General features: G+C 56.3%; 1 protein-coding gene across 1 annotated transcript in view; it reads left to right on the top strand.

Moving 5' to 3' along the window:
- Window positions 1-15,392, top strand: part of ARSB (arylsulfatase B) — a 147,754-nt gene that overhangs the window by 22,899 nt on the left and 109,463 nt on the right. The window contains exons 4-5 of the mRNA XM_089312908.1: window positions 3,989-4,179; window positions 12,986-13,193. Coding sequence (XP_089169034.1) covers window positions 3,989-4,179; window positions 12,986-13,193 — 399 coding nt within the window. The remainder of the gene's footprint in view (window positions 1-3,988; window positions 4,180-12,985; window positions 13,194-15,392) is intronic.

Raw genomic sequence — 15,392 nt, 5'->3', positions numbered from 1 at the left:
CTGGACACACACAGAACCACACGAGGGCACGGGGAGACGGGGGAGCTTCATGGCGCCTGGTGGCACAGAGCCGGGTGGCTGCAGGCGTGGACATTCCACTCCGAGACGTGAGAGTTCTCATTTCCAAAGAAGGAGAGGAGAAGGGAACAGTAAGAGCCCCATTACTTCCAGGAGGGGCAGGAGCCGGGTGCTCAGGAAGCAGGAAGCCGTCTCTGGCTCCGAGACCTGAGATTGCTCCCTGGGGAGAGGGCGAGGCAGACAGCATCCTTAGAAACAGCACCGGGGGGTTTTCTGTACCCATTTCTGGAGATGCACACTTCCGTTCAAGGGAGAGACAGAGCAAAGAAGAGCGACTCGGAAGTCATTCATACGGGGCCAAAACAAAGCGGTGGGAGCAGACAGATCCAGGACTGAAATCCACAGGTCTACGGGGCCTCCATCGCAGAGCAGCGGTCCTGCCAGGAGCCCTGGCAGCCATCACTAATCAACTGAGTCCCACTCCCACCCAGCCCCTGCAGACATTGCCAATCAAGTGAGCCCCACTGCCATCCAGGTTCCCCTGCAGGCATTGCTAATCAAGAGAGCCCCACTGCCATCCAGGTTCCCCTGCAGGCATTGCTAATCAAGAGAGCCCTACTCCCACCCAGGCACCCCGGCAGACATTCCAATCAACAGTGGCAATCTTTTGGATGCACATGGATGTATCCACGGTGACCTCAAACACTTGTTAAAATCAGACTTGGGGTGAAATCATGTTCCTACGAGAGAGTTTCTAGAACATACAGCCAGTATATCCTTTGACGTTTTTCACCCAGGCCTTCACCCATGAATGCAGCCAAGTTGTATACTAAAAAATCAGATAGAGAAGGTAGAAGTGACAGCCCAGGTGAGCAATGAACACTCCACCTTCCTACAAAGAGGGACCTGGGGCCAGAGGGTGTGCTGACCACACAGCTGCCCTCACTGTGACAGCTCCGGTGCGGTGCCCAAAAGCGTGGTCAGAAGGTGTTTCCCGGTCTTTACCCCACGTCTTGGCCCCTAAGCAGGGGTATACACTAGGTGTACACTTTCACGTGGGGCAGTGAGTGCGGGTAACCCTGTGCAGAGAGAGACCCACCACGGGAAGACCAGAGAGCTGCCCGCGGCGAGAAAGGCTGGGGATGCAACAAGAGGAGGGGCCAGCAGCCTCTGCTGGGTAGGGGTGCGGCTCTAACTGAACACACAGATGGGCTGCAGCTCCGGCAGGGGTGCTGTGCGTGAGACTTTCAGCTTTCATGTGTTCCTCACGGGGTCTCCTTCCCAGTCCAGGGGGGCAAACAGATGCATCATGGGTAAGTGGGCACAGTGGAGTGTGAGGGGGTGGAGCTACAGGTGCTTCATGGGAATGTGGGCACACTAGATTGGCATGTGAGGGGTGGAGCTACAGGTGCTTCATGGGAATGTGGGCACACTAGATTGGCATGTGAGGGGTGGAGCTACAGGTGCTTCATGGGAATGTGGGCACACTAGATTGGCATGTGAGGGGTGGAGCTACAGGTGCTTCATGGGAATGTGGGCACACTAGATTGGCATGTAACAGGGTGGAGCTACAGGTGCTTCATGGGAATGTGGGCACACTAGATTGGCATGTGAGGGGGTGGAGTCACAGGTGCATCATGGGAACGTGAGTGTGCTGGATGGGCATCTGAGGGGGTGGAGCTACAGGTGCATCATGGGAATGTGGGCACACTAGATTGGCATGTAACGGGGTGGAGCTATGTGCAGGGCTGCTCAGTACACTCTGGGCAATTGCTCCAGCTCATTTTCTCCCCCAGCTCCCTGCCTGCCCCTTTTATCAGCTGGAGAACCGTGTAGGTGCCCAGCCCTGTGAGTGGTGACCATTCTCCTCATGCGGCTGACAGGCGGCTTCCTCTGCAGGCTCAGGGTGTGGCCGTCGGTCACCGTGGGCGTGGGGAGCTCTATGGTGGTCTGGGGGCCAGCCTGTGAGTTCAAGGTTCTGTGTGCATCTCAGAGCAGTATCACTCACTGTCCCGTTCATGTCTTCCGTTGAGCACGTCCGTGTGTGCCTCCTCCCAAATCACAGAGAGCTGTTGACGTTCACGAGAGGCCCTGAGCAGAGTTTTTTGGGCTCTAATATCAAGTAATTATCAAAAAACCCCCACAAAACTCCAGAATCACAGTGCTTGCCACGCTAAGCACTCACGTGAGGGCTGAGTTTTCCCCCACGGATGCATTTCTTTCCCCGTTTATTTTACGTTGCTCAGCATATCCTTAGAAAAGATGGTCGCCGACAGTCGTCTTAGGAGCTGGAGTTGTGGTGCAGTGCTGACCTGATGCCTGGATACCTGCATCCCGTTTCAGAACGCCAGGGTCTGTGTCCTGCCTGCTTCCCGTCCAGCTTCCTGCTACAGTGCATGGTGGGAGGCAGCAGGTGACAGCTCGAGGGTCCCTGCCACTCATGTGGGAGACCCAGCCTGGGATTCTGGCTCCTGGCTTCAGCCTGGCCCGGCCCCAGCCTTTTTTTTTTTTTATTCGAAAGGCACAGAGAGAGAGAGAAGAGAGAGGTCTTCCATCTGTTGGTTCACCTTTCAAATGGCTGCAACGGCTGGGTCTGCGCCAGGCCAAAGCCAGGAGCCCGCAGTCTTTTATGGGTCTCCCATGTGCATGCCGGGACCCAAGCACTGGAGCCATGTGCTGCTGCTTTCCCAGGCACGTTAACAGGGAACTGGGTCAGAACTGGAGCAGCTGGGACTTGAACCGGTGCCTGTATGGGATGCTGTCACGGCTACACCACAGCGCAGGCACCTCCAGCCTAGCTTTTGCGGGAATTTAGAGGTAGAGGACCAGCAGATGGATGATCTCTCTGTCTCTGTCACTCTGCCTTTCAAAAAAAAAATAGAAAATGAATTTAAAAAATGTTAAAGATATATTGAGATGCAGGTACTAATTATATTCAGGATATTCAATGTATTGGCTCATGGGAAAGGAAGACTTAATTAAAAATGTGTTGACAGAGAAGCTGCAGAAGGCTGTTAATTTCATTAAAGGGAAGACGGCTCAGGCCTGGGGGAGGGGCCAGGCTGGTTCTGTGGTCCTCATTTTGAGTTAGCAGCAGTGTGGGGCAGGAGAGAGCCGGGAGCCCAGTGGGGGCGGGGCTTACTGCTGTCCGTCGCTTGATTGACGTGTGGTTCACAGGCACATGGCTCGCCTCGCCCCGTGAAAGTGGCTTTTACTAAACGCCCGGGGTTGCTCCCCTGTCCTACATGTAGCTGTCGCCCTTCCCGTACCTCCGCCAATCCACGAGCTGCCTCTGGATTGCCGGTCTTGGGCATTTTATGTAAACAGTCCTATCACGTGCAGCAAGCTTACTGTAATGGTTCAGGGAACTAGGGAGCATTTGCAGAAATGCCTGCTGCTTGTACAGACCCAGTTCCTTGCCTGCTTGGGTCTGACCCGTGTGCGCTGCTGCGGTTGGGGTGAGCCTCTCGGTGCTGGGCTTGGTCAGCCCTTGGCGCTGGGGTTCTTGGGAAGTGTGTTGGGAAATGTTGTCTCTCCCACCAGCTGGTGTCAGCATCCGACTGCCGGTGACGCCTGGTTGCTCTGCCGGGAAGCAGTCCCCAGCTCGGGAGCTGCAGCACGGAGGGTCCCGTGGACCCGCCTCACACCGCTTAACCGTGACCTTGTATGATTTTTGCCCTTAGCTTTCAAGGACTCTGATGCCGCCACTTTCACTGAATTCGAACTGTGGTCTTTTTAAACTAGGGCTTGGGATCACTTCCTTTGCCAGTTGCACGAAGGAGCCTGTGTTCTGGCGATGTGAGCAGCAGAGCTGAGGCTCTAGGGCAGCGTAGCCACGCCTTCTGCTGCCGGTCCGGGTGACAGGGCGGGTGCTCTGGTTGGCTCTGTCCCGGGGTCCCTGGCACCAGTGGGGCACACGCCAAAGCGTCCCTGAGCCGAGCTGACGGTCCGTCTTCCCTTCCCGCGCCAGGCTACCTGCTGGGCAGTGAAGATTACTATTCCCACGAGCGCTGCACCCCGATCCACGCCCTCAACGTCACGCGCTGTGCTCTGGATTTTCGAGATGGCGAGGAGGTGGCGACAGGCTACAAGAACATGTACTCAACGAACGTGTTTACCGAACGGGCCACAGCCCTCATAGCTGACCATCCGCCCCAGAAGGTGAGGCTCGCTCTGCCCGACCCCCGGGGCCTTGTTGGGATCACAGGCTGGGCGGGGCCGAGGCCGCAGGTGGGCGGAGTGTCGGCCAGGCTGGCGGAAAGCAGGCCTGGGCCCCATCCCTGGTGGCGCCCTGCACCCCGGGGAGACCACACATCCCCTCTTGGGAGAAACCTGAACGGCTGCGTCTGAACAGAGAGGTCCCACATCACACACACCTGGGAAATTCTGTGTCCATAGCAGTCTGGTTCCCTGGGTTTGGAGTTTCTGGTGCTGAGTGTGACTGTTAGAGCAGGTGGCACTGGCCCAAGGCTTCCTTGTGGCAAGCGCTGGGCTTGCTTGGGGCGAATCTACTAAACCTGTTTCTCCCGCCTGGAGGCTGTTTGGATCATTCCGTGCCTTTTGTTTTCCTGTGTTGATGTTGGAATCCGCTGTCAGTTTCTGCCAGAGGCTCTGTTTTAAGTGTGGCTTCTGCCAGGGCCGCAGCCCAGTGGGGAAAGTAGGGGTCTTAAGGCATCCAGGCTTCTACCCCGCCCACTGACCACACTGCGGCTCTCGGGGCACTGGTGCTGAGATCCGCTGGCTGAGCTGCCCGCAAAAGTACAAGCGAGTTGGACAAACCCAAGCGTGTCACAGCTGTTTTTTTAAGATGTATTTTATGTATTTGAAATAGAGTTACAGAGGTAGAGATGCACACACGTACGTACACACACACACAGTGTGAGAGAGAGAGATCTTCCATCCAGTGGTTCACTCTCTAAATGGCCGCAGTGGCCACAATGGCCAGAGCAGGGCTGGTCCAAAGCCAGGAGCCAGGAGCTTCCTCTGGATCACCCATCCGGGTGCAGGGGCCCAAGCACTCGGGCCATCTTCCACTGCTTTCCCAGGCCACAGCAGAGAGCTGGATCGGATGAGGAGCAGCCAGGGCTTGAACCAGCTCCTGTATGGGATGCTGGCGCTGCTGACCTGGGATTTAACCCACTGCACCACAACATCAGCCTTGCTGCTGTTTTGTTTTGTTCTGTTTTAAAGATTTATTTATTTATTTGAAAGGCAGAGTTACAGAGAGAGAGGGAGAGAGAGAGAGAGAGATCAATCTTCCATCTGCTGGTTCACTCCCCAGATGGCTGCAATGGCTGGAGTTGGACATGTCCAAAGCCAGGAGCCAGGAGCTCCTTCCAGGTCTCCCATGTGGGTTCAGAGACCCAAGCACTTGGGTCGTCTTCCACTGCTTTCTCAGGTGCATTGGCAGGGAGCTGGATCAGAAGTGGAGCTGCCGGGACTCGAACTGGCACCCATATGGGATGCCAGCACTTTAGGCAGAGGCTTTATCCGCTGTACCACAGTGCAGGCCCCACTGCTGTTGTTGTTAACCCAGAGTTGGCCCCGTGAGTGGAAGTGTAAGGTGATTCCCCCGCCATTAGCTTGTACGTGCTTTGCAAGTCGGGTAGAGGCTTGTGATGTTCGTGATGTCAGGCAGTGGGCTCAGAGCCTGGCTTCCTGCAGATGCACCTGCAGACTGCCCATCCGTGGGAGCGGGGTGGCAGTCTGCTCCTTACCTGGTGCCTCCAGGTCGCTTGCCTCGCCTCTCTGACCGGTCCTGCAGGCGCTTGGTGCAGAGCACAACGTGGGTTCTGCTTTATGCGCCTGCTCAGCCGTGGTGCCGGCCACCGATTCGTCTCTGATGTGTTTTTTTTCCCTGGTTCTGCCTTTACGGGGGCGGAGGAGGTGGGAGGTCCTTCCCTGATTTCTGTCTGTTCTCAGCTTTGCCCTACTTTTGGCTTTTTTAATCACTCTTCTGTGCTGATGTCTTGGAGCTATGGAACGCTGAGAAATGGGAACATCTTCTTAAAAAGGTCTTTACGTCGGGGTCTCACCCGTGGATTCACAGTTGGGAAGCTAGCCGCCGGGTCATTGGCTCAAGTTCCCAGTTTGCTATCTCATGCTTGGAATTTTGTGGATACGGCTCACACCCCAAGAGGAAAGCGGGGTCCGGAGGGGCAGTGTGTTATCCTTCTGGATAGGCAGCTTGTCGCTCGTAAGCCACCTTGCTCGTTCAAGGTCACGAGCCACTGAGCGTCGGGGCCAGAATTCACTCTCACGCAGTCTGACTTGGGATTCACAAGGTGAGTCGGCCTGCCCGGGTCCTGATCCCACCCAATGGCTGCAGCGCTGGCCGGACGTTTGGATCCCCCGGGAAACCTGTGGGAGGCACTGATGCCATGTCCCGTGGTCCACGGGCCACTGCTGCTTCATTGCTGTCCTCCCCCACGCCCCCCGGGATCCTGCCATGCCTCTGTGTGGACATCCCATGCAGTCCGGAGCCTTCTGCTGCAGGCCTCCAACAGAGCCGGGTGGAAGCCGACCTCTGTTTTGGGGTCTCAGTCTGACAGCAGCTTCATCCCAGCGGCCGGCGGCTCCCGCAGCACGGGTGTGCTCCAGCAGGGCCCCCTAGCGCGGAGCTGGGTGATGCTCGTTCGTGGGTGGCTGGCTTGACTGGCGCGGTGGGAAAACATGGCAGCTGGGGGCCACAGGGGTGGGAGCCGCAAGCCATCGTGTTGGTGGTCCCTCCTGTGTCTGACTGACGCCGTGGCAGGCGGACCCTGTCCTCCCCAGCGTGCTCAGAGTGCGATTTGAGGAATAAGCATGAATGAAGAACATCGTCGTAACCCAGGAATGTTATAGAAAGCTAACGTGGACAGCGTCCCGCGTGGTGCCATGAGCCACGCTTCCTGTGTTATCCCCGTGTCCCAGCCAATTCTGTGCTGATTTCTCAGGTGCCAGAGACCCACGGGATGCAGGTGACGTTTCCTGAGATGGACATCACGAACCCCTGAGCCAACCTAAAACTGGGCCTTTTGTTTCTTTAAGAATTACTTTGTTTAAAAGACAGAGGGACAAAGACAAAGAAACAGAGAGGTCTTCCATCTGCTGGCTCATTCCCCAAATGGCCACAATAGCCAGGGCTGGGCCAGGCTGAATCCAGGAGGCTGGAGCTGCATCTGGGTCTCCACGTGGGTGGCAGGGGCCCACGTACCTGGGCCGTGTTCCACTGCTTCCCCAAGTGCGTTAGCAGGCGCTGGATTGGAAGTGGAGCAGCCAGGACTCCGTCCAGCTCTGTGATGTGGGATGCCGTCTGCCGTAGCCGGCGTCGGCTTCCCCCGCTGCACCCCAGCCCCAGCCATGGAGCTGTTTCACAGAGCACTTGAGGGGAGAAGCCTGGAGGTGTGGAGCGACAGAGGCAGCGCGGCTGGAGGAAGGGCAGCGGCTGTGACCGCGTCCATGTGAACAGGGGTCTGGATGCAGGAAAGGACAAGGGGGCGCTCGGGCTCCCACGTCCACCCCGGCGCCTGAGAGGCGGAGGTGGCCCGGCCTGCAGCGTGGCCCTGAGTTCTGAGTTCCCGGAAGTCTGACCGATGCAGCGGCGTGGGCTGGGCAGCCGCTCCAGTGTTTTCAGTCCCTGCGGGGTGCGGGTGGTGGCTGCGGCCCCCCAGGGAAGAATTAGGAGAAAGAGCTCGGGTTGTTTGGTTGCGTTCCACCAGGTGGGGGCAGTGCCTTCCGACCAGGGATTTCTAAGGGCCCGGAGCCCTTCCTGACCGAGTCCTGCCCCAGCGTCACCTGTGCCCCTCCCCGCCCCACCCCAGGGCTGCCGCTGACCCAGGAGGGGCAGAAGCACAGCTCGCAGGCTCCTGGGGGGCCTGGGAGTTACGCTGACAAAACACAGATCAACAGAACACAGGCGGGAGCACAGGAAACCCAGACCCGCAGAGTGGGCGGAGCCACATGCTTAAGGACTCAGCTGGACAAAGAGCACGCCTGTCCATGCCTCCCTGAACCCGAGCAGAGACGGACAGATCCCCCCAGGTCTCCGAGGCCTGTGAGGCGACGTGGCTGTGCCGTGCCTCTCTGTTCACCTCTCTTCTGTTGATGTACAGAGAACGGGTTCCATACGCACAATTTTAAGCACAGAAGGATACTTCCTGCCCTTCTCCCTTCCTCCTTCCTTTTTCTTTTAATGTTTGCGGCAACAAACTTGCAGTTTGCTTGATAATCGCAGACTGAATCCTCCACTGCATAAAGAAGTTGACAAGGGGCTGTGGAAAGACCAGACCTGCAGGTGTACAGACCAGGGCTGGCGACAGTGAGCAAGTCCCAGGGCGTCAGTGCTGGCTTTTGGTACTCTGTGTATTAGCGACCAGGAGTCAGAGGAAACATTCTTGTGTTAACACCTTTCTTTGGAGAAGTGTTGGCTGTGGTCCTTACGATGGGTGAGGCAAGGTGTCACCCAGGATCGGGGAGACAGAGGGGAGACCCCAGAAAGTCAGGGAGCAGTGGTGGTGGTAACCCCATTTCTCTTACTCCAGCCTCTGGTTACCAGCTGGAGTGTATACGTGGAGTCGTCAGCAATTTCTGTGTGATATGTCCCATTTTTATAAAAGGAGGAGGCCAGTGCTGTCTAGCAGGTGAAGCCACTGCCTGCAGTGCCAGCAGCCCATATGGGCACTGGTTCAAGACCTGGCTGCTCCACTTCTGATCCAGCTCCCTGCTACGGATTGAGAAAGCAGTAGAAGACGGCCCAAGTCCTTGGGAACCAGCACCTGCATGGGAGACCCAGAAGAAGCTCCTAACTCCTGGCTTCGGATCAGCTCAGTCCCAGCCATTGCAGCCATTTAGGGAGTGAGCCACTGGATGGAAGACTTTTCTCTCTCTGCCTCTGCCTCTCTGTCTCTGCCTCTCAGTGTAAGTGGGCTGCCATTTGTTGTAGCTGCTGATTTTTTAAAAAGATTCATTTATTTATTTGAAAGAGTTACACAGAGAGAGGAGAGGCGGGGTGGGGGGAGAGAGAGAGAGAGAGAGAGAGAGAGAGAGAGAGGTCTTCCATCTGATGGTTCACTCCCCAATTGGCCGCAATGGCCGGAGCTGCACTGATCCGAAGCCAGGAGCCAGGAGCTTCTTCCGAGTCTCCCACGTGGGTGCAGGGGCCCAAGGACTTGGGCCATCTTCTCTTGCTTTCCCAGGCCATAGCGAAAGCTTGATGGGAAGTGGAACAGCTGGGACTTGAACCGGCACCCATGTGGGATGCCAGGGCATTAACCCACTGCGCCATAGCGCCAGCCCCAGCTACTGATTTGTAATCCTGTCAGCTTCTAGACCTCAGCTGGTGGCTGCAGCCGGCTGTGCCAGGGGCCGCACACCTGGTGCTCGGCCCCAGCCACAGAGCCCTGCCGTGACCCTGCACGTTTTCCCCCAGCCCTCTCTGCCTGGGTCATTCTCGCCTGTGGGCTCTGGGGCCACTGCTGTGGTCTGCAGGAACCATGCGTGAGCTGTGTGTGTTGGGGGTGGGCTGGGGTGGGGTCGGGGGCAGAGGCAGAGCTTGGTGTCCGAGGTCGTGGTGTTGGCCCTGGCGTGGGAATCTGGAGTGTTTTCTCAGAGGTAACCCACAAATGGTGCACTGGGCCCATGTAGGCGTCAGGGCCATCTGGTCACCCACCTCCTTACTTGAATGTTTCTAGTGATGACTGATATTTAGAAACTCTTAACAATTCTAACTCTGGGGGGATGACGTCTCCAAGTCCTAAAGACTGATCTAGAGACAACCTTGCTGGTGTCCCTTGAGCGCGGTGTGGACGCTCTGCTCTGCCACGGGACGCGTGATGCATGGGCACCCGCACCCTGCCCACCGTGAGACTCCACTCCCCGCTCTCCCCTTTGTCTTTTCCGGTTGAGATTTCAGTGTCTGACATACTTGAACAAATTCATGTGCTTATTTCTGAGCCGCAGGGCTGCTTCTGCGAGGGTTTCCAGCTCATGAGAGAACGGCACGGGACCTCAGCGTTCAGAGAGGTGCCTTGGAGAGGAGAGGCTGAGCTGGAAGGGCCCAGGTGAGGGCTCTGCACCGGGCAGCGGCGGCTCAGGCTGCTTGGCCTGCGGGGAGACCGTCGGCCTGGTCCCACGTCAAAGGCCAGCTGGCTCGGCACCTACATGCTGTAACGCTCCCTGAAGGGTGGACTCAGTCCCAGGTGGGAGCGTCCCGCGGGTGACCCATCACCGCGGGTGACCGTGCCTTTGCCTGCAGGAAACTGCTCTTCAGTTAGCGCCGGCCTGGGCGAGGCTGCGACCATTCAGCTTCAGTTAACTGAGTTGTAGACTGGATACAGCGTGGGTGGTTGGGGTATTAAGTGAGACGGAATGTGTGGATTAGCATCATGGTTTCATGCCGAATATACCGTCACAGTTACTGCTGTCGTTTGCTTGGCTCCAGGCCTTTGAGGCCGTTGAAGGGCCTTGCTTTTAGCTGTCATCTTTTGTTAGGTTTGGTAGTATCTTTATTGAGGCGTGGTTTACCCAGCCAATAAACCCACCAGTTGAAGGGCAGGATTCACAGAAATTCACCATGTTGTGTAGCGTTCATTGCGCTGTTGAGAAACCTGGCACCTGTCACTCACTTGCTTGTCTTCCCTCCCTCCCTCCCTCCCTCCCTTCCTTCCTTCCTTCCTTCCTTCCTTTTTAAACACTTAATTTTTAATTCAAGAGGCAGAGTTACAGACAGGGAGACAGAGATCTTCCATCCACTGGTTCACTCCCCAAATGGCTGCAATGGCCAGAGCTGGGCTGATCCAAAGCCAGGAGCTTCCTCCAGGTCTCCAATGTGGGTGCAGGAGACCAAGCACTTGGGCCATCTTCTGCAGCTTTCCCAGGTGCATTAGCAGAGAGCTGGATGGGCAGAGTAGCAGCTGGGACATGAACTGGTGCCCATCTGTGGTGTGTGCACCACAGGCGTGGGCCTAACCCACTGTGCCACAGCGCCGGCCCCATTCACTGCCTTTTCTACCCCCCCATCCGGGGCTTTGCTGCAGGTGGCGTTACGCACTATGTGCCTGGCTCCTCCCCTTCTGCATAGCGTTTTCTAGATTCATCTGTTGTAGATGTGTCAACACCTCGTTCCTTTTACTGGCAGAAATCGCTGAAGCCATGCCGTGTTTTGTTTACCTGTCAGCTGCTGGACACTGGCGTCACTTCCGCTTTCTTGGCCGTGATGGGGCGTGTTTCAGGGACCAGGCGTACAAGCTTTGTGTGGATGTGTGCTGTGCCCTCAGGAGGTGACGCTGTGCTGAGCGACTTCAGGGAAGCCTGGCTTTCTGCAGAGCGGCTGCACACGCTGTTCTGTCTGCTGCGAGCCATCGGTGAGGGTGCCGGTTTCGCCCAGTCGTCACCGACACTAGTTGTTTTCTATTTTTTAAAAGTTTATTTATTTGAGAATCATAGTTAGAGGGAGGGAGGGGCCTTCCATCCATTGGTTCACTCCCAAAATGGCTGCAATGGTCAGAGCTGGGCTGATCTGAAGCCAGGCACTTCTTCTAGGTCTCCCAGGTGGGTGCAGGGGCCCAAGCACTTGGGCCATCTTCTACTGCTTTCCCAGGCCACAGCAGAGAGCTGGATCGGAAGTGGAGCAGCCGGGATGTGAACTGGTACCCTTATGGGATTCAGCACTGCAGGCAGATGCCTAGCCTACTACACCAGAGCGCCGGTCCCGTTTTCTATTTTTTTTTTAAAGTTATTTTACTTATTTGAAAGACAGAGTTACAGAAACAGGCAAAGCCAGAGAGAGAGAGAGAGAGAGGTCATTCATTCCACTGGCCCACTCTCCAAATGACCGCAGCAGCCATAGCTGAGTTGATCCGAAGCCAGGAGCCAGGAGCTTCCTCCAGGTCTCCCACGTGGGTGCAGGGCCCAAGGACTTGGGACATCTTGTTCTGCTTTCCCAGGCCATAGCAGAGAGCTGGATTGGAAGTGGAGCAGCCGGGACTAGAACCAGCGCCCAGTGGGTTGTTGGCACTGCAGGCAGAAGCTTAGCCTACTACACTGCAGTGCTGGTCCCGTTTTCCATTTGTTGAGTTACACCCGCCCTGCTTGGTGGGAGGCGGTATCTCCCCGTGGTTTGTTTTGCGTCTCCCTAAGGACTACTGCTGTTGATCATCTCCTCCTATGCTGATGGTGTTAGGTCTGGAACAGCTTGGGGTTCTGGCCTCTTGTATCCCCAGAAGGGAGCGATGGAAAAGGGAGACAGAGCCGCGCTCAACGGAGACAGCCAGTTGTTTTGTTGGAACAAGGAGGGACGGAAGCATGTTCTTGTGAAGAGGCTGTGCGCAGCGCGGCTGTAGGGCTGGGGTTTTACCGGTCTGGGAATGGTGGGGGGGCGGGTAAAGGAGGGGGATGGGGCAACATGCCCTTTGAAAGTTCTATCCGGGCCGGCGCCGCGGCTCACTAGGCTAATCCTCCACCTAGCGGCGCCGGCACACCGGGTTCTAGTCCCAGTTGGGGCGCCGGATTCTGTCCCGGTTGCCCCTCTTCCAGGCCAGCTCTCTGCTGTGGCCAGGGAGTGCAGTGGAGGATGGCCCAGGTGCTTGGGCCCTGCACCCCACGGGAGACCAGGAGAAGCACCTGGCTCCTGGCTCCTGCCATCAGATCAGCGCGGTGCACCGGCCGCAGCGCGCCGGCCGCAGCGGCCATTGGAGGGTGAACCAACGGCAAAAGGAAGACCTTTCTCTCTGTCTCTCTCACTGTCCACTCTGCCTGTCAAAAAAAAAAAAAAAAAAAAAGTTCTATCCGAATTCCTTGTCCGTTGGTAGTTGAACTGTCTTACAACAGTAAGTTGCCAAGAGCTCTTTATACGTTCTGGATACTAGCCTCTCAGCACGTATGGGATGCCTGGGTGTTTTTGGTGCGTTCTGTAGGTGGTCTTGGTGTCATTTTGATCGACTGTCTCACCCGAGCCCTCTCGACTCACGTGTGCAAACTCTCTCTCCAGCCTCTGTTTCTGTACCTGGCCCTGCAGTCTGTGCACGAGCCCCTGCAGGTGCCCGAGGCGTACCTGAAGCCCTACGACTTCATCCAAGACAAGAAGAGGCAGCACTATGCCGGCATGGTGTCCCTGATGGACGAAGCCGTGGGGAACATCACGGCAGCCTTGAGGCGCCATGGGCTCTGGAACAACACGGTGCTCATCTTCTCCACGGGTGAGTGTGCCGGTAGGAAGGCCACCTCTTGGCGAAGCCTGGGACGCCGTGTGCGGTAGTGGGATGAAGACAGATGGGCGCGCTCCGCGGGTCCTTGCCGAGACAGACGCGGCCTGCAGAAGTGGGGGTGCGGTCATCGTGGGGAGGACGATGTCTAAAGACAAAGAATTGTGCTCCCTCCGCAGACATCACTCTGTTCTGGGGGTTTGCTCGAAAACAAGGAGCGTGGTGCATGTGGCTCAGACCAGGGCGGCGGGCAGTGCGTTTGGGGTCTGGCTGTCCCCCCAGCCCAGTCTTCCCCTGTGTCCTGGCTGGAGGGCGCCCTGTGAAGGAGGTGGAGCCGTTTAAGGCTGGGCAGAGTCTGCACGTGCACATTTTTGGATGTCAAAATTGCTTTCTAACACTGAAAGTCATGGACGTTGATGAGAGGAAAAACGCAAGAGTGGGTGGGGGAGGATTCTGTCCTGTTGGCCCCCAGGGACAACTTGGAAAACCGTGTTCATCCTGCTGGTAGCTTCCCGCCCCTAACCTGGCATCTGTGTGACGTCTCCCCCCTCTCCGAGACAGGATTTTCTAAACTTTCCTGGCGATGCACAGGTGTGGGCGCGTGGTGCTGCCCACCGGGGTTCTGGCTGGAAACACGGGTCCTCGCACAGGGCGGGGCTCCGTGTCCCAGTGTTGGTGCCCCCAGCCTCTCTCCCATCCCCCGTTCACGAGCTCCAGCCCTTGGGGAGGAGCCCCCACCTTTCAGTTCCTTGGGTTCTTTCCATCTTCTCCTATTTTCTTATTTTTTTTCTGTTTGGGAAACTTCCTTATGATTATGTTGTAAGCTTTCCACTAAATCTATGAGTTTGTGTGTGGATAGCGGTGTGTCTGTAGGTGCACACGTGTGTCTGTGGGTACGCATGTGTGCTTGGATGCTCACTGTATCTGCATGTGGGTGCACACGTGTCTGGATGTGGGTGCACATGAGTGTCTGGGCACGCATGTGCCTGGATGCACATGTGTGTTGGTGTACACATGTGTGAATTCACACGCGTGTCTGGATGCACATGTGTGTCTGTATGTGGCTGCACATGTGCGTCTATGTGCACATGTGTCTGCACACATGTATCTGGGTGCACAGGTGTGTCTGAATTCACATGTGTGTCTGGATGCACAGTGGTGTCTGAAGGCACATGTATGTCTGTGTTTGGATGCACATGTGTGCTGTAGGTGCACATGTGTCTGCACACATGTTTCTGGGTGCACAGGTGTGTGTGTATGCATACATGTATCTGTGTGGATGCACAGCTGTGTCTGGATGCACATGTGTGTCTGTGGATGCACACATGTGTATATTGATGCAAACGTGTATCTGTGGGTACACATGTGTGTCTGTGGGTGCACAAGTGTGTCTGGATGCACAGGTGTGTCTGATTGCACACGTGTGTCTATATGTAGATGCATGCATATTGTTTAAAGTTTATCTGTATTCCCAACTTTGCGTCTCTTGCTTTTACAGTCCTCTTTTTTTTTTTTTATTTTGGTCTGTTGGTATCTTTGCGTTAGTCCTCTGTGAGGGTGGCTTCCCAGACCCTGACGATCCTTGACTGACATCGAATAAGTTGGGTAACGCCGCAGGTGTGTCGGCCGGCTTCTCATCTGTGCATTCGCTGTGCCGTGACCGTCTGGGGGTGTGAGATGTGCAGGCGTTAATCTCAGTATCCCACTCACAGCTCTTCTGTCTTCAAAGTTTTACTTTGCTTTGAATCAACCTGGTTATCAGGTGTTGCATTCACTGGGTGCCTGCTCCCTGTGAGACCCAGGTCTAAGCACTTTGCGTGAATTCACTGGGCTGATTGTCAGGATAATTAATCCTCTGGGGACTGTTACTGCCATGTCTCGCAGGTGTGAGAGCCAAGGCCCAGCGGGGCTGAGGACGGTGCCAGGGTCACGCAGCCGGGCAGAAGCAGGTTGGGGGTTCCAGCTTGCAGCACCTGCCCCCGAGGTGGTGACCCTGTGGCACCTGCACCTGCAGCAGAGTTTCCCCGTGATGTCCGTCTGCCCTGAGCTCCCTGGGATCGCTCTCCGGGTGCTGTGGTTCCCCAAGCTTGCCCTGCTGTGAAAAGAGCTGACTCCAAGGTAAACCCTGTTGTTGTCTTCAAAACATACGCTCAGAAGAGAGGCCGTGCCTCAGACTTAAATCCCGGTCAGATC

This window comes from Oryctolagus cuniculus, chromosome 14, assembly GCF_051225735.1.
Source record: "Oryctolagus cuniculus isolate XC-2025 breed Fujian yellow rabbit chromosome 14, ASM5122573v1, whole genome shotgun sequence".
Lineage (NCBI taxonomy): Eukaryota > Metazoa > Chordata > Mammalia > Lagomorpha > Leporidae > Oryctolagus > Oryctolagus cuniculus.
Note: the sequence above shows the minus strand (reverse complement) of the source record. Positions and strands in the feature narration are given on the sequence as shown.